This window comes from Salmo salar, chromosome ssa16 (assembly GCF_905237065.1).
Source record: "Salmo salar chromosome ssa16, Ssal_v3.1, whole genome shotgun sequence".
Taxonomy (NCBI): Eukaryota; Metazoa; Chordata; class Actinopteri; order Salmoniformes; family Salmonidae; genus Salmo; species Salmo salar.
The window spans coordinates 45,324,828-45,343,715 of NC_059457.1; the positions used below are offsets into that span (position 1 = coordinate 45,324,828).

General features: G+C 40.5%; 2 protein-coding genes across 6 annotated transcripts in view; both read left to right on the forward strand.

Moving 5' to 3' along the window:
- The window catches only part of LOC106574066 (polypyrimidine tract-binding protein 1), a 35,233-nt gene extending 23,298 nt beyond the window's left edge, over window positions 1-11,935 (forward strand). For 3 of the 4 annotated variants that reach the window (XM_014149601.2, XM_014149602.2, XM_014149604.2), the window contains 10 exons: window positions 2,158-2,316; window positions 2,406-2,516; window positions 2,703-2,892; window positions 4,296-4,376; window positions 4,651-4,787; window positions 7,108-7,141; window positions 8,430-8,522; window positions 8,650-8,866; window positions 9,041-9,118; window positions 9,304-11,935. In XM_014149601.2, coding sequence (XP_014005076.1) covers window positions 2,158-2,316; window positions 2,406-2,516; window positions 2,703-2,892; window positions 4,296-4,376; window positions 4,651-4,787; window positions 7,108-7,141; window positions 8,430-8,522; window positions 8,650-8,866; window positions 9,041-9,118; window positions 9,304-9,436 — 1,233 coding nt within the window. In that variant the 3' untranslated portion in view covers window positions 9,437-11,935. The remainder of the gene's footprint in view (window positions 1-2,157; window positions 2,317-2,405; window positions 2,517-2,702; window positions 2,893-4,295; window positions 4,377-4,650; window positions 4,788-7,107; window positions 7,142-8,429; window positions 8,523-8,649; window positions 8,867-9,040; window positions 9,119-9,303) is intronic. The other variant, XM_014149603.2, reaches the window with a different exon arrangement.
- A 1,024-nt stretch (window positions 11,936-12,959) lies between these two features.
- On the forward strand, window positions 12,960-16,660 carry LOC106574065 (protein FAM174C). Of its 2 annotated transcripts, XR_001321466.2 has the most exons (3): window positions 12,961-13,407; window positions 13,531-13,656; window positions 13,965-16,660. XR_001321466.2 is itself a non-coding variant. In XM_014149600.2 (2 exons), the coding sequence occupies exons 1-2, from the start codon at window positions 13,133-13,135 to the stop codon at window positions 13,658-13,660; spliced, it is 405 nt and encodes a 134-aa protein (XP_014005075.1). In that variant the 5' UTR covers window positions 12,960-13,132. The 2 variants fall into 2 exon arrangements, 1 of the variants encoding a protein (XP_014005075.1); XM_014149600.2 differs by lacking the exon at window positions 13,965-16,660 and having other exon boundaries at window positions 12,960-13,407; window positions 13,531-13,660.
- The last annotated feature ends 2,228 nt before the right edge of the window (window positions 16,661-18,888 follow it).

Sequence of the window (18,888 nt, forward strand, 5' to 3'; positions counted from 1 at the left end):
ATATTTTGAACCGGCCATGGAAGCTATGGGCTCTAGCTCGTCCCTCTGTTTCCTGTTTTTCAGGGTCAGAATGACTCAATTGGGAACTCTCTGTTCTTGCCAGGGCTTGTGTGGTTGCACAAGCAAACCACCTGTCTACTTGTCAGCATCATAGCTGACAACAGCCAATCAGAATTAAGATTTTCCATGTTAGCAAAAATGGCGCTGTCGGCATTCGACTGCTAATTTGTTCAACTTATACCTTCTTTTGCAGTGTGTTTCACAAGCTTAAAGGCTTGTTTACCTTTCCCTGCATATCTTGTGGTTGAGTGTGTAGTGTGTACTATGCGCCCTCCAAATGAGGCACTCCCCTGGGAGACACTCCCCTACAAAGTTTCTCTCCATGGGGTGATTTTCTTCCCACCAGGTGTATTACACTCACAAATAGGCCCCAAAGTTTCTACTGATGTGTATACAAACATGTCATCTTTTACCCACCCCACCAATTTTGTTTATTTTTTACGGATATTTCTCTTGTGAATGTCAAGCAACTAGGAACTTGGGCTATATTGCTAACCTGAGTTTATTCAGTGAGGTGAAACTTAAAGATCTTATTTAAATGTTTTGTGTAGAACACAGATGACTGTCTGTGGCAGAGGTCGACCTACGGCATGGCCGATTTTAATTAGGGCCGATTTCAAGTTTTCAGAACAATCGGTAATCAGCATTTTTGGATGCTGATTACATTGCACTCCACGAGGAGACTGCGTGACAGGCTGACCACCTGTTACGCGAGTGCAGCAAGGAGCCAAGGTAATTTGCTAGCTAGCATTAAACTTATCTTATAAAAAACAATCTTCACATAATCACCAGTTAACTACACATGTTTGATGATATTACTAGATTAACTAGCTTGTCCTGCATTGCATATGATAAATTAACAGGCACCGCATCGATCATTGAATCACAGCCTACTTTGCCAAACGAGGGATGATTTAACAAAAGAGCATTTGCGAAAAAAGCACAATCGTTGCACGAATGTACCTAACCATAAACATCAATGCCTTTCTTAAAATCAATACACAGAAGTATATATTTTTTAAACCTGCATATTTGGTTAAAAGAAATTCATGTTAGCAGGCAATATTAACTAGGGAAATTGTGTCACTTCTCTTGCGTTCATTGCACGCAGTCAGCGTATGTGCAACAGTTTGGGCCGCCTGGCTCGTTGCGAACTAATTTGCCAGAATTGTACATAATTATGACATAACATTGAAGGTTGTGCAATGTAACAGCAATATTTAGACTTAGGGATACCACCCGTTCGATAAAATACGGAACGGTTCCATATTAGCACTGAAATAATTATAATTTTGTTTTCGAAATGAATGTTTCCGGATTTGACAATGTTAATGACCAAAGGCTCGTTTTTCTATGATTTGATAGAGCAGTCTGACTGAGCAGTGGTAGGCAGCAGCAGGCTCGTAAGCATTCATCCAAACTTTACTGCTTTTGCCAGCAGCTCTTAGCAACGCTTGCTTCACAGCGCTGTTTGTGACTTCAAGCCTATCAACTCCTGAGATTAGGCTAGCAATACTAAAGTGCCTATTAGAACATCCAATAGTCAAAGGTATATGAAATACAAATGGTATAGAGAGAAATAGTCGACGCGTCATAATTCCTATAATAACTACAACCTGAAACTTCTTAACTGGGAATATTGAAGAACTGGGAATATTGAACCAACAGCTTTCATATGTTCTCATGTTCTGAGCAAGGAACTTAAAGGTCAGCTTTTTTACATGGCACATATTGCACAACTTTCTTCTCCAACACTGTTTTTGCGTTATTTAAACCAAATTGAGCACGTTTCATTTTATTTGAGACTAAATAGATTTTATTTATGTATTATATTATTTAAAAATAAGTGTTCATTCAGTATTGTTGTAATTGTCATTATTACAAAAATATATACATCTGCCGATTTTTGAATCGGTGTCGGCTTTTTTTGGTCTTCCAATAATTGGTATCGGCGTTGAAAAATCATAATTGGTCGACCTCTAGTCTGGGAGTCATGTCAGCTCTACTCATTACATTTCTACCTGAGCTTTCATGTGGAATTCCACTAGGTTCTTAACTCTTCCACTGAACCACCCTCCTCTCTTCCCCTCCCCACAGAGAGCCCAGGCGGCACTGCAGGCGGTGAACGTAGTGCAGACGGGGGGCATGCCCATGGCAGGGGTGGATGCCTCGGCCGGCATGAGCGGGGCCAGCCCCGTGCTGCGTGTCATAGTGGAGAACCTCTTCTACCCCGTCACCCTGGACGTGCTGCATCAGGTAACACAGTCTTATAACACACTCACTACATGTATGAATGTATAGGTCTACGTTTGTATTCCCCCTGACCATGCTGTTATCGCTCGCAGATCTTCTCCAAGTTCGGAGCGGTGCTGAAGATCATCACTTTTACCAAAAACAACCAGTTCCAGGCCCTGCTGCAGTACTCTGACGGCCTGACCGCTCAGCACACGAAACTTGTGAGTGGCACCCTCTACTTGTCACAATAATACACAGCACGTCATTGTATTCTTAAATCCTGACTTGAATATGTTACATTTTTGAAAATGGGGAAAGGACTACTCTGAAAGAGGAATGAGCAAATCCTGGATATTTGGACACTTTTATGGATAGTTTAACGTTGAAACTGTTTCCCTGTGATGAAGTCTTTAGACGGGCAGAACATCTACAACGCCTGCTGCACCCTCCGCATCAACTTCTCCAAGCTGACCAGCCTGAACGTGAAGTACAACAACGACAAGAGCCGGGACTACACGCGTCCCGACCTACCCACGGGGGACAGCCATCCCTCAATCGACCACCAGGCTATGGCTGCAGCCTTCGGTGAGTACTATGGTAAATATGTTTAAAATACCTCCGTCTCTTCTCGCTTTTCATTTAGACACGACTGAACAGGTGGGGAGCTACACTACCTGACCAAAAGTATGTGGGCACCACCACCTCGAACATCTCCTTCCAAAATCATGGGCATTAATATGGAGTTGGTCCCCCCTTTACTGCTATAACTGCTCTTCACTCTTCTGGGAAGGCTTTCCACTAGATGTTGGAACATTACTACGGGGACTTGCTTCCATTCAGCCACGAGCATTAGTGAGGTCGGGTACTGGTGTTGGTTGATTAGGCCTGTCTCGCAGTCTGTGTTCCAATTCATTCCTTAGGTGTTCGATGGGGTTGAGCTCAGTGCTTTGTGCAGGCCAGTCAAGTTCTTCCACACCGATCTCGACAAACCATTTCTGTATGGACCTCGCTTTGTGCACAGGGGCGTTGTCATGCTGAAACAGGAAAGGGCCTTCCCCAAACTGTTGCCACAAAGTTGGAAGCACAGAATCCTCTTGAAGGTCATTGTATGCTGTAGCGTTAAGATTTCCCTTCACTGGCGCTAAGGGGCCTAGCCCGAACCATGAAAAACAACCCCAGACTATTATTCCTCCTCCACCGAACTTTACAGTTGGCACTATGCATTGGGGCAGGTAGCGTTCTCCTGGCATCCGCCAAACCCAGATTAGTCCGTCAGACTGCCAGACGGTGAAGCGTGATTCATCACAGAGAATGCAATTCCACTGCACTAGAGTCCAATGGCGGAGAGCTTTACACCACTCCAGCTGACGCTTGCCATTGCGCATGGTGATTTTAGGCTTGTGTGCGGCTGCTCGACCATGGAAACCCATTTTCATGAAGCTCCTGACGAGCAGTTATTGTGCTGACTTTGCTTCCAGAGACAGTTTGGAACTTGAGTGTCACAACTCAGGACAGAATTTTTTACACGCTTCAGCACTCAGCGAATTTGTGTGGCCTACCACTTCGCGGCTGTACTGTTGTTGCTCCTAGACGATTCCACTTCATAAGAACGGCACTTACAGTTGACCGGAGCAGCTCTAGCATGGCTGAAATTTGACGAACTGACTTTTTGGAAAGGTGGCATCTCATGACGGTGCTACGTTGAAAGTCACTAAGCTCTTCAGTAAGGCCATTTAACTGCCAATATTTGTCTATGGAGATTGCATGGCTGTGTGCTCAATTTTATACACCTGTCAGCAACGGGTGTGGCTGACATAGCTAAATCTACTAATTTGAAGGGCTGCCAACATACTTTTGTGTGTGTATATATTGTGTATGGCTGACCCAGTACCTTTTCACCTGTACAATAATTTGAACATTTATATTTGTATAATTTACAATAAATCGATCAATTCAAGAAATCGATTAACACTCCTCTGTATCCATGTGTTTTTCTCAAGGTCCTCCCGGGATTATCTCGGCCAACCCATATGCGGGAGCTCACGCCTTCCCCCCAGCCTTCACCATTCAGCAAGCTGCAGGTTAGTTGGCTCCTCCTCTGACGCTTGGCTTGCCCCTGACCAACGTTGGATTGTACTTACATTCACTAGCACTTTACATTTAAAGGGGCAAACTGGCCTCATCTACTACCATTGAGTGGCTTCACTGACTACTTTGATAATTTTGCAGACCTTGACCTATGAGCAGATTAGCAGTCAATTGTTGGGCGGCTTCCTGTCCAGCCGTTTATCTGTCAACCCATTTCTTAGCTTGTTCACTGATTCGTTATCCTGTTCCATTTGCTTCCCTCCGCAGGCCTGACGATGCAGGGAGTTCCTGGAGGCCTGGCCCATCTGACCATGCCTGGGGCTGCAGCGGCTGCAGGCAGAATGGGCTTCCACCAACTCACCGGTGGCAACTGTGTTCTGCTGCTCAGTAACCTCAACCCAGAGGTTAGTCCTGCCTTGCCTCACTCTCGCACCCTGGTGGCCCAGGTCAACAGTCTCCAGCTGTGAGCTTCTCTGTAGATGTGGGTTTCCTTCCTATTTCCTACCCTGCTCCCCCAAGTGTGCACTTGCTCACTCTTCCTTCATGCGTTTTTAAAGGAAGTTGATTGTCATAAGTCTGGGCTACTCTCTACCATATTTCGTCTCACCAGGTACTTTTACATCCATGCGAGGAAGTGAATGAGTGCAGACTTTGGGGAAAAGGGTAGAGAATTGGACTACAGTCAGTATGTGGAGAGGGCTGCTTCAGTGGGCCCACATGAAACATGCCAAGTACATTGATGGCTGTGTATTATATGCTGGCACTTGGTGTTAAAACATTTATGTTAATGTACCACTTCTATTGAAAATGTTTAGAATTCAGCCCCCCCTTCTCTCTCACTCACTCACACATACATAAAGTCATGCCTAGGTGATATACAACAGCAGAGAGCTGGGGCGATATTACGATAGCATCTTCTGAAGGCCAAGATCAATGGTGACGACCTCGTGATGTGACAGACAATGGTTTAGCTTAATTCATGAAAGCGGCGCAAAAATGTTTGTCGGATGCCTGGGCATTTAGGCTATAGCCTAAACCTATTTATTTTTTAAATAATGGACACTTCTCAACTACCTTGTCTAGCTAATTACCCAAATACATATATAGTAGCCTACGAAGGTGTTGTCCCGTAGTTGTGACTTTCAAAAAGAACAAGAAAGTCTATAGGCTATTCTCAATTATAGCTTTATGAGAGAGAACAAACAACTTATTTTTCTATTGTTTCATGAGGCAAATAAAGCAATTGTGAAAATGGTAGACTGCTTCTATCCAGCCTATAACCTAACTCTCTACGGTAAGACACTAACTGTTCTGTCATATTTTGCTCTTCCACCAGAAAGGAATATTAGAAAATATTTACCATTACCTGCGCTTGCCAGGCTTTCTAAAACATATTTTGTCATGATTCGTCCAGTTGCATTCGATTTCGCGCTTTTGCCCAATTGTCATTTTAGCTTAGTTTTAATTTATTTAAAAAAGAAAATGGGGGGTGGCTAATGTATTTCATAAGGTTTTATGGGCACCTAGTCACGATAGGACAAAGGCTGAAGTCGCCCAACCCTAATATAGCACCCCCTTTTTCTCTGTCAACTCCTTCAAGAAGGCATTGCATACAAGTCTAGTGTAGCAGAGCTCTTGGTTTCGTCTTCCCTAGTTTTCATTCTCTCTCCTGTTGTACCATCCCCATTACCGGTGTTTCACAGGCAGAAGATACAAACAAACACTTAGGATATACACACTTCATGAAGATACATTTATGTTGACTCATTCAATCATTATTATTATAATTCTAAATATTGGCACGTTTTCATTAAATCAAAATGCAGATTCTCTTTTGCGCCTTTCTCATGCATACGAACTATAGTATTTACCATACAAACAGTACGACCTACATACTGTACATAAACTCTGTGGTATTTCTATTAACGTTCAATTTCTCAACATAATGTTACAGTCCCTCTTCATCTACTAAACATGATACACTTTAAATTGTTCTTTGAGAAGTCATTCCCATAACCTATCACATAGATGTAGAGCCATTTTTCATCCAATTTAGAGCCAATATTGCTTTTATCGTTTGCTTAAGCCCATCCAATATTTCTACAATCATTCATTTAAAGAGTGTATCTATTTATGTTAATACCAATGGTACACTTAAACTCACAGAATTATAGAATAAATATTGTCTCAGCCACTCATGTGTATCATTCCTCCTAGTTTCATTGTAGGTTGAGTGATCTTTACATGATTTAAACCCTTTTTAAAGCACATTCTATACTGGATGGAACACTTCATATTTCTCTGTATACTGACCTTGTTTTTTTTGTTGGTTTTTTACCTCTTTCTTGTTTCTCTCTGTCCCCATTCCCCCTATCTCACCCTCTTTAAAAAAAAAAAAAAAAAATTTTTATATAACCTTTTTTTGCCAAACGGACTGCACGCCCCATGTATCCACCTTCTTTCTCTGAACCATTACACCACATCTTCAATACACACCACATATAAACATATCCACTCATCTCTGCTCATATCATGTTGTTACATAAACCACCTCTCCACATCCCCCCCCTTCCTCTCTCCTGTCCAATTTATTAACCCTCCTCATGATCCAACCCCGTGGAACTGCCTCCGCTGTGGATGATATGTTGAACCTCCACTCTCCTGCCTCCGATCTTTTTCCTGTCCCTTCCTCCCTCCGCTGCCTTCCTCTGCTGTCTTATAAAGAGAGTTACGCCCCAATGCCTCTTTATTCTTTTCGGTATGTTGTCATTGGCACCTTTTTTTTATTATTACTACTTGTTTGTTCAGTTCTATTTATCATAACCAGTTTGTTTCAAATGTTTTTTTGAGTGTCTTGTTTTGGTTTCATGCGTTTTGCGTGTTGCTTTGAGAAACTTGGTGGGAAAGTTGCAGCATTTTCAGTGTTTGTGTCCACGGGCATAGCAAATGTTTTAAAGGAATAGATTGGTCAAAAATGTTTCCTTATCTGAAATGTGTCTATAGTTGATATGGTTTGAGGCTGGTCATCAACTTCAGCCAAATTGGTAAAGAATATATGTGGCCCTTAAAAGCAATGCAAATTTCGTGCCGATCTCTCAAGGCTGCATTTTTAGGTCCCACGCTATATAGATATGGCTGACTAGTCTCTTTTAATACTATTGACCAATTTCATGACCTGAGAACCTATGAATAATTGTTTTAATCAGAGTTTACTATTCCCTTAAGCATAGTGGAAATTACAAGACTGCAGGTTGTGCATTTAAATTGATAAGAATATCTTGTGGAAATTCAGTGGGATGCTGTAACTTACATAATATTTTATCATTTGTCTGTTCAGTCATAGTTTTCATGGTAAATTTGCATGCTGGTTTTTTTCATTTTGCATGCCCTTTTTATGAATGCTGTATCAATTGCTTTTGGTTAATGGTCAGAGTACATATGGCCAATTTTGCATAGCTTAGGATCCTTATTCTTATTTCTGACTCGGCCCCTGTTTTTTTTCTTAACCATTAAGCATCTTCAGTCTTCAATGTTATTTACCAATTCAACAGGGAGGGGTCACTTGGTAGACACACACGTCACTTCCTCCTTGATAAACTACATAAAACCCTAATTTTCCCTTTACCTTTTTCCATCCAAGTGTAGCTACGTTTTGCAGTTCCACTGCCTTTCTCTTTGAGAATTTCAATTCTTTGAGTTTATTTAAACCGATGTCCAAACAGTAGCCTACACTTTGATTAACATTTTTTTATGGACATTTATGGTGTAGTAAAGTCACACAAACTGTACCTCCTGAGTAATTCACACTAGTGGCCATGATGCAACATTCTAATGATCAGTGGCTTCAGTCGCTCTTGCTAGAATGCATTTCACCCCCTTCTCATTTGACTAAATGGAGGAGCAACTTGATTATGAACCGAAGTTATTCATATACACAAGCTTCCCAATGGGGCCCAGATAGGTGTTAAAATCTTAAAGGTGCCCAAAGACATGGTTTCAAACAGTTGTTGTTCTCTCCCCCCTCCCCCTCCTAAATCTGTGTGAAGGTGTATATGGTGATGTAATGAGAGTGAAGATCCTGTTCAACAAGAAGGAGAACGCTCTGATCCAGATGTCTGATGGGACTCAGGCGCAGCTAGGTAAGGCCCAGCTAAACTTTCTTGGAAAGGAATAATCTAGGAAAAGTAGTGCTAAACAAAACCATGTGTAGGGAGCAATGTGCATCTCGGACTAGAAGACCCTGAGCTTAACCTCTGCTTCCAACAGCAATGAGCCACCTGAATGGCCAGAGGCTACACGGGACAGCGCTGCGCGTCACCCTGTCCAAACACACCAATGTTCAGCTGCCCCGTGAGGGCCACGAGGACCAGGGCCTGACAAAGGACTACAGCAACTCCCCTCTGCACCGCTTCAAGAAGCCCGGCTCTAAGAACTACTCCAACATATTCCCTCCCTCAGCCACCCTGCACCTCTCAAACATCCCGTAAGTAGACCGGAGGCGTTTCTGCTGCAATGAGCCCACTGACTCTTTCAATAGCTGCTAGTCCTCAGGTACCACTTTCATGGTACAGGAAAAACTCAGCCAATAGCTACAGTATGTATTGGTGAACTACTGCTAAAGTCTTGTCAAGTTTTACAATTGTGTCTTTCTTTTTAGTCCCTCTGTGGTTGAGGATGACCTTAAGATGCTGTTTGCGAGCTCTGGTGCAATGGTCAAGGCCTTCAAGTTCTTCCAGTACGTTACCTTTTCCCCAATTAAAAAAAAAACAGCCATGTTTAGTATTTTTTTTACATCTTTATTCTTTTCTATCTGGTTGTGTGGGTGATGTTTTAAGGAAAGTCTGCATATCGGACCGTATGTCAAAAGTTATTTTTATTTTTTTAAGTCTGTATCTGACAGTGTTGGTGCATTGTTTTTAGGAAAGACCGCAAGATGGCTTTGGTCCAGATGGACTCAGTGGAGGAGGCCATCGAGTCCCTCATCAAGTTCCACAATCACGACCTGGGCGAGAACCACCACCTGAGGGTGTCCTTCTCCAAATCCACAATCTGAGGGGGCAGCCCAAAACGCTACTGCTAATGGGCCGTTGTGGGGAAGCGGCTCTTCATAGTAGCCTCAACCACAGAATTCACTTCCATCATTCCTAGTATATGATATTTATTTACGCAAAGCTATATACATTGACCTATGGGGGAAAAGTAAATAACACCTAGTTTTACTGGGGGTTTACATTCTTAGTTTTCTATTATCTTGCCTTTTTGAGGTGAATGAATTCCTTGCTCTGTCTCTCTGCACAGACACAAGTAGTTTACACTTGCCTTTCTGAGTCTGACTAAAGACACTCGCCTAGCCTAAACTTCAGCCTACTGGAAAGTTCCATTCACCCTTGGGGTCTAGTACCACTAGGCACTGAGGTACTTCTGTGATGCCTCATGTCCTCTTTGCCTTCTGATGTTTTCTGTGCCTTACTCCAGAAGTCTTACGTCCTTCAATTTGATATTTTGGGCATTTTACAAGATAATTGTTTTGGCCATCTTCCCCCCCCCCCTCAAATCCTTTGTTTGCAAAGACCAGGTTTACAGCTGATTATGGGTTTACAATTTTGTATGAAATGTACTACAAGGTTGTCCATTCCTTCCCACCCCATATATCATGAAGGTATCTTTTATAATTTGTCTTATTTTAAAGCGCCCTCTTGTTTTAAAAGTTGAGCTAGCTAGTTGCAAGATTCAATCCACAATGCTATATATACATACACACACGCTGGTACAATGGGTTATGTGGTTCATATTCCTAGCCTTGTTTAATGTATCTCTAGATGTAGGTTGTTTTGAATTTTCTGAAATGTATGCAATCATTTTTGTACAAATCCAATATTGTCCACAATTGTTATTCCAAATACACTGTTGGTTGTAGACAGGTCTTGGTCAGTGGTTGACTTAACCACTGTGCCTTTGCAAAAGGTCTATTGGCTGAGCTTTCCTGATAAGTGTATTGTTTGTTTATGATTTTTGTCCTAATTGCTTGCCTCCCTCTGTTGCAGTGGCTGTTTAATTTAGTATATTTATACAACTTCTGTCATACACTTCAGCTCAAAACCAAATCAGGCTTTTTTTTTGCAAGTTATTGTAGCTAACATGACACTCGCAGCTTTATTCATAGTTCACTACCAGTGTGGGAGTCTGCCTGCACATTGTTGCACATTTACAAGGCTCTTTCGAGTCTTGCACATATGCGGACTATTTGCGGCTCTGCTGCTGTGATCTATGAATTAAGCTTCTCTGTTAGTTTAATGCCAAGATGAATGATGGTCATATCATTTACAATTGCGCCTAAGAACGAATGATGGTCATTTTACATGTGCTCTTAAGAAATGTTTGAATATTTTCAAAAGTCTGTCACTCATCTTAAGTGTTCACAAAGGCCTTCTCGTGAGGGGTTAGTAGCCTTATGTTACAGGGCTGTGACTTAGCATTGACTGAATTAAGTAAAAGCGGCTATACGGCACCCTCACTGTCATGGTCGTCTAGGAACTGGACTCGTCTGGACAACGTGCCTCTTAAATTGAGATCCATTTAGCTATTTTTGGACAAGTGCTTTTTAAAGGTTGGAGCCTTTTTTTGGTCTGTTTAGTTGTAATGAACCTATAGGTTGTTTCTGGCTTACAGGTCCTCAGGCTTGTAGGAATTGCATACGTCAGACAACTATACGTCTGCAGTGATGCTATACGCTGGTTACATTGGTGGACACATTGTTGTAGACCACTTATGAATAGTTATTTGAAAGGTCATTATCAACTGTCGGTATTAATACATAGACATTTCACTTGTGCATCATTTTCTGTTGGAAATGTTGAGTAAGTGGTTATTTTAGGTTTTCACAATTTAGTTGTGCATCAACTCCTCAGTCTCTCTCCCAATGTTGACCTGGTGCAAAAGCAATAAAAGAATTTCAGCGGCACAGGGCTCAGCCGCTTTGTTCAATCACTTGAGTATCCTTGAACACATCAGTTTATTACATGCTAACCTATGCATGGTCTCCAATGTAGAATAATCACAATTTCTAGACAACTCAACCTGACTTAAGGATAAGTGACACTTGCTTCTACATCAATATGTGGCATGTGTTGACAAAGTCATTTTACATACTTTGCATACCCCAGGCCAGGGCAAGAGTGGGTTTACCAATTATGCAAAATTGCAAAGCATTTAAAATAATCACAACCTTGATCACTTAAGATGGCAGGTTTTCTTCAAGGGAGGTGATGTTGATTGTCTGGGGGTTGGGATGAAAAGCTGTGTATAATGCTAGTCATTTTTTTTGTACCACGAAAAGTATCTATTCAGAAGCAATATAGGTTTTATATTAATGAAACATGTATATTTTCATTATAGCTTGGGACCATTCTTGAGCCTCTCAGATAAGTGTCATAGAAAACAAATTACATTTGTTTTGTAACAAAATGTAATTGTTTTGTCATTGTGTAGTGTTCTGTGTAGCTCACATTTTTCTGGTTCTAGTGCCTTCAATAAATATTTTCTCTGCTTTTTACTTGTCATTTCCTCTTTAGGTTCTTCTTGCTCACCTGTTTCTTTCCTTCTTTGTCCCGCAAAGCATTGGCTCTATAAAGACTGCTCCCATTTTGTTTCTGGGCTAAATACTAACTTACTTGAATTTATTTGAACAGGAATTCCCATTGAGACCAAGGTCTCTTTTGCAAGGGAGCCCTGCATGCTCATAATTTACAATATATTACAACCACACAAGAATGACCATAGTTCCTATTATAGCTTATCTGTCTAAATGCTTATGAAAGAACTGGACACGAGCAGAGCTATTAAATAAAGGTTAATAGTTAAAGGTAAAACAGAGAATATTGATTTGAAATGGTAAAACGTGCATACAATACTTTGAGTATTATGAGCCCAAGCATTTTTGTCCCTAACTACTTTTGGAAGGAACCTTGTGTGGCATCATACATCACAAGTTTGAGGGGGCACTGATGGTCAAATTCAGTGAAGTCTGAGTAAATGTTGTATTGTATCCTAAATACTAGTAAAGCTGAGAGCCAACTTTATTAACAACTGCATTGTGTAGTAGCTTGCTAGTTTTGTTACACATCATAGATAGGGGCCTGTTTTTCCTGACGGCCTGACCAGGAAAATGTGTGGCTATAACTAGGGCCTTGAGATTTCCCTGGTCAGATGTATAATTATACACTTTATGTATTATTATTATACACTTTTTATATATTATATAGTATTTTTCTGATGAGCCTACTTAAACAATGTATTAGTTCGATGATTAACTAGCCCAAATGCAGGCAGATGGCGATATTGGGTGGTTTCACATTAAACGACTCAATATCGCCATCTGCCGGCATTTGGGCTAATGATAATCATGATACGCTGTGCTGATTACGTTTCTAGTTAAAATTACTATTGTATTATTATTTTCATTACGTTTTCCATTTCCCCAAACATTGTAAACGAAGGCACACCCGCCTGACAGTAAAATAAGACATGCATACATTTAAACGTTAAGACACCTGAATAGCCTCGGCCCCGCTGTACAACTGCGTCACTACAGGAAGAACTTCCCAGTGGATGAATGTACTTATCAAAACAAACAAAACCACGTATGCTTTCAACGAAATGCTCGAGTGAACTTGCTATTACCTCGATTGAAACCACGTGCCGGTGTCATTTTAGTGTTACTCCATATTTGTAGTGTTAACCGACAACAAAAATGCAATTTCAAGGAGTCATGAGGATTATTTTACCGACGCTGTGGGCTATTTCAACCATAGCAGAGGAAAGCACGATGTCGCCAACAGTCATTACTACTGCCATCAACACCAAACATGTCACGAATTCGAGTGCCAATAACACGACTTCCAAGAACAATCCCCGTAACTTTTTCAACGCTTTCGAAGTAGATAATTCAATGATACAAAGAACATTGTACGTCGTTATTGGAATCACCACAATTGGAGTGCTCTATTTCCTCGTGAGAGCTGTGCGGTGAGTATAACAAGTTGATTATAACGTATAACTTACTACTACTAGTTGGTAGCAATGGTTGCCTAATTAATTTGCGATTTGATTGCCTGATTCAGTGTGTATATGATATGTAATTATGTTTAGGCTGAAGAAAACAACCTCTCGGAAGAAATATGGCCTGTTGTCAAACTATGATGACAGCGTGGAGATGGCTGCTCTGGAGAGTGACGAGGAGGACGACACAGTATATGAAGCCAGGTCCTTGAGAAGGTGAGTGAGATACCATGTCTACAGTCCATGCAATGTTACTCCTGTACTAACTATACAAAGTCCTTTACTTTGCAAGTTTGCATTGATACTGAGACTTAAAATCACTCAAATACAAGAACAGTACCTCAAACTTTAAAGGACAGCTTTTTTCATGTAACATTTAACATGTTATTGCGTCAGCATGTGTGGTTTGTTATTAGACAATGGCCCCTGATTTAAATTATTACACCTTCAAACCATGTTAGTGTCATTATTGCTTGATAGATCTAACTTGTGCTCTGTCTGTCTTTATGTTTTATCTTTACCAGATAAGTCCGGGTCTTGTCAAAGAACACACACTGGACTAGGGAAAGAATGGAGACATTCCTAAAGCATATTTTTCAATGGTTATTATGGCATATCATTGTTTTTCTTATTCTCTTAGCCAGTTTTTCTGTTTTCATGGCCATCAAAATGACTGCTCTATCCTCTGATGAACACTCATGTTGTATAGCTGCCTGGGTATGAAAAAGACATGGTGTTTTTGGTGACCAAACCGACCGTTGCTTCTATCTATAAAGAGGAAGAAATGGGATTTGTAACATTACAAGACCAAACCAGTTGTGCTGGGTCTGATGCCAAAGCTGCTTTTGTGAATGTGAGCAGGATAATTTTTTTCAGATCAGCTCAGCGACAATGTGTTGTAGTATGTAAAGTGGAGCACCATATCCCCTCTGCCCATCTTGAACTGTGCATAACAAAGACAACGAACAAAACGAAACATCTCAATTAACCCGGTCGATGTGGTGTTGCCAAGGTTTTATTTCTTTGTCTCCTACCAAAATATTATTGCCATGTCATCCTATATATTTTGATGTCCACATTGAATCATACCTGGACCATTAGTTAGGCTAGTTGCTAATAGCCTGATTGTGTTGACAAACTACTGTAAACTAAACCAGCCTACCTATATCCCCACCCCATTTTGAACTATGCACCAGCACCATGTACCTGCTCTATTTGGAAGACCCAGACCTAATAAGTTCACAATACAATTAACACTAAGGAGTTTCTCAGAAAGCAAGACTTGAGACATTTTTACAATCTCAGACAGTATGGAATTTGTCTCTAATTATAGCCCCTTATTTAGGAAATGCAGGCTAATCAATATGCAATTCCACTGACGATCAAAAATATCACGCCCTCGTTTGTTTACCTGCAACTTTGTAGGAGAAGATGTTACTCATATCAGTTCAACTGTAAAAAAAAAAAAAAGGATTTTCTAAGGAATTACTAATTTCAGAGCTTGTTCTTTGCTTTTTGTTACACATGGTTGCTGTTGACTGATTTCAATTTTATTTATGAAGTTCATTTTCACTTTTTTGAAACATTTACTCTGTGATTTGTCCAGAGAACTTGCTGTTGTATTAACACAAGATACTAAAACAACAAAAAAATTGTCAACACAAAATGTTTTTGGGTTTCAAAAAAAATCCTTTACCAATCCTTGGTTAATCAAAATGAGTTTTTGAATCTATTGTGTATTACGTTTCCAAACCATACTCAAGTTGCTGAAGCACTTACTTTTTAAGTGGATCCCTGGAAGTCTCTGTCACTACTGGGCTTGTTTCCATAGCAATTGCTAGGGGGAAACCCAACGATATGACACACTGCTTTATACATTGTAAAATCTTGGTTAATTGTACCTTTTATTCCAGGAGGTAACTGTATTGGTAGTAGAATGTGAGGTTACCTTCCCGATAATCAGAAGAGATAGTTCTCTCAAAAGGGCAGCTATCCTGCTGTGAATACTCCCAGGTGTCTCTCTTGTGATTACACATATTGGAAAAATTGATTGTACCCTTTAAACAATGTCAATATCTCTGCCATTTTGTTCTGGCTAAAGTAGCAGGCCCATGAATCTGGCTGATCACCCTGATACCTTCCCTAATGTATCTCCATAAGTCATTTTGGATGCTATTCAGGAAGCAAAACTGTTTCTGGGATAAGTGTAAAACTATATTTTCCCTCACGACAGGAAATGGCATTTGTGAATTAATATAGCATCTCCTTTTGATTCGTACTGTTATGTCAAGTACATGGATCCAAATGTGTAGTCTTATCTCAAAAACGTATTCCACAAAACCCAGTTACTGTGCTTGTTTGAATAGGGTCCAGAATCTGGCATCAAGTGCCATGAGTGTCTGTTTTGCAGAGTATGCACCTCACTCACTCACCCAGCCAATGTAGACTATTCTCCAGCCATCAGATCTCTATAGAGAAGTAGGGGGACTGGGAGCACACAGTTGGAACTGACTACCAGGGTGAGTTTCTGATGATACAGGACAGATATGGGAGAAACCATGGGGGAATAATTTGGGGGTGGATGTGGGGGAGAAACAGTACGTCTGTACTAGAAATGGTCATATTTTGTAAGAATGTAAATGCTGCACCTGAGCTGGAAACAGCAGCTGTTGGGATGCCGGATCACGTCGTTCGCTGGTGTAATAAGACTTGTTTCGTCTCAAGGTGGTTTTCTGTCTGCATTCCATTCAGTCTGTGCTAATCTTGTATTTAATGCTAGCGATGTTAGTCACATGATAAAGGCCTCATTGAAACTTCAATGCTCTGACTGGATCTAACAAATATAACAATGACCTTCTCAGTTTGAATATCTAATTTGTTACCAATACAGTTTTGACTTGTTTTCATGGCTTTTTTCTCGCCATCCTCTCTGTCAACTGTATGTACATTGTGATCAGCAATATCATTCCTTTGTCAATACTTTGGCCTGTGTGATACAGAAGTCACAGTCGTGTTGGGAATGGGTTCAAAGTCTGTGTGTATTAAGTCTCGTGTTCCCTGGTGAAGACTAGGAGTGAGTGCTGTGTGGATGCAGCAGGGCTGAGGCCCTCTGGTTGGTGGTGGGTAGCCTTGTTCGATTGTTCTGACACTTAGGCTGTTCCTGTTTACTCTTTTCAAATAACAATGAAAATAAAAACAGTGAAACTTTGACTAAAACTGACTTGTTTCGCTGGTCATTGTGAAAGTTCTAAATCAGTGGGATTATGAAAAAGTGTGTATACAGAACCATGCCTATTGCAACTTCAGCAATTCAGGAGTTTTATTGGATGCAATTTAAATTTGACCTAGCCATTCACATAACAATTCAAATGGAATGGACCCAAATTCTCTTCATATGTTGCCGATTTGAAAAATGTACAGTATGGACATAACAAAGAATTGCCACCAGATGGCAACCTCACTCCACTTGTTCCACTAATAATATCCAAACTCTGCCCAGAGACAGAGGCCTAGAATATAAGAATGTTACCACATTTGAGTGTGTGTGTCATATGTTCTCTAATGGGGTATATTTTCTCCACACCCCCTTGGTCCTTTCTGACTCATCATTATAGCTGTTCATCCTACTGATCAGTACATTCTCTTCTGACTTTCCAAAGCATCAGTTGGCTGTTTATACAGGGATGTAGTAAGATAAACTAGCTTGGTTTCCATTCAATTGGTGACAGATTTTCAAGGGAATGTTCTAGAATCTCCATAAAGAAAATATGCACATGTTCCCACCTGTGGTGTGGTTCCACCAAATGGACTTGTTGTGGATAAAAATCAGTGCATGATGACAGTGCACACAAAATGTATTTTTTCCTGTAAGTGGACCGAATAAAAATCTGAAGTTCATTGTGTTTCCATCGCATTGTCACAAAAACTGTTGTGTTAAATAGCAAATGTGCTTACTCTGGTTTTGGCATGTGCACTCTAGCCAACAGCTGGCCAATACAGTGCAGGTAGGCTAGTCTACATGATGATTATTATGGATCAGACCCTCAATAGAGAATAAGACCCTCAATGTTTATTGGAAAGGAACATCAAGATCACGGTGCACTTTCACCACCCGGTGAAGTTCATCATTTAATTCATTTGTAGCCTGATAAACCGCATGGTTTCCTGAGTAGTGTGGGAGGACCACACGCCATATCATCACGTGATTCCAAGTTTACTTCAATATGATGATTATTATATCAATATTTGCACATAGAGGAGTTTACACTTCCATTTCTCTCATTAATTTTACCAACACAAAAAGATCCCACCATGTCTAACGAACAAATTAACCTAACTTCCTGTTTCGATACAATCATACAGTATGACTTTATATGCATAACAACTGTGGATGGAAACCTAGCTAGTAAGACAGAAATATTTTAGTTGGGCAGGGTTTTTTCTGGCTCAAAATGGGACTTATGGTGGTTGCCGATGGTGCGGTTGCCGACCGAACATTTTAGAAGCCCTCAGGTTGGCTGCAGTGAAAAATGAACATTTTAGAAGCCCTCAGGTTGGCTGCAGTGAAAAATGAACATTTTAGAAGCCCTCAGGTTGGCTGCAGTGAAAAATGAACATTTTAGAAGCCCTCAGGTTGGCTGCAGTGAAAAATGAACATTTTAGAAGCCCTCAGGTTGGCTGCAGTGAAAAATGAACATTTTAGAAGCCCTCAGGTTGGCTGCAGTGAAAAATGAACATTTTCGAACCCCTCAGGTTTGCTGCAGTGAAAAATGTTGTCTGTTTTAAAGCTAATTTCCTGCAATTCTACACATTTTGCCATGGCTTATGAGTGACTCAAACATAACAAAATCAATGTGGAACCCATGCCATGACAAAAATACTAATTTTAGGAATTTTAGATTCTTCCAGACTGTCTATCTTTTCTTTTGGTGATTGTTAGTTCTCAAAGATGATCTTATTTAAAAAATATATTAGTTCATGATCTTTTTCTACATACGTTATATCTGGTTTTAGTCATTTAAGTTTACTCTGAAAGTTTTCCCATCCCGAAAATCATATATATATATATATATATATATATATATACAGTTGAAGTCGGAAGTTTACATACATCTTAGCCAAATATATTTAAAACTAGTTTTTCACAATTCCTGACATTAATCCTAGGAAAAATTCCCTGTCTTAGGTCAGTTAATATCACCACTTTATTTTAAGAATGTGAAATGTCAGAATAATAGTAGAGAGAATGATTTATTTCAGCTTTTATTTCTTTCATCACATTCCCAGTGGGTCAGAAGTTTACATACACTCAATTCGTATTTGGTAGCATTGCCTTTAAATTGTTTAACTTGGGTCAAACGTTTCAGGTAGCCTTCCACAAGCTTCCCACAATAAGTTGGGTGAATTTTGGCCCATTCCTCCTGACAGAGCTGGTGTAACTGAGTCAGG

Coding starts and splice junctions, on each gene's coding strand:
- LOC106574065 (XM_014149600.2), top strand. CDS start 13,133: ATGCAATTTCAAGGAGTCATGAGGATTATTTTACCGACGCTGTGGGCT. Junction 13,408..13,530: donor TTCCTCGTGAGAGCTGTGCG/GTGAGTATAACA, acceptor AATTATGTTTAG/GCTGAAGAAAACAACCTCTC.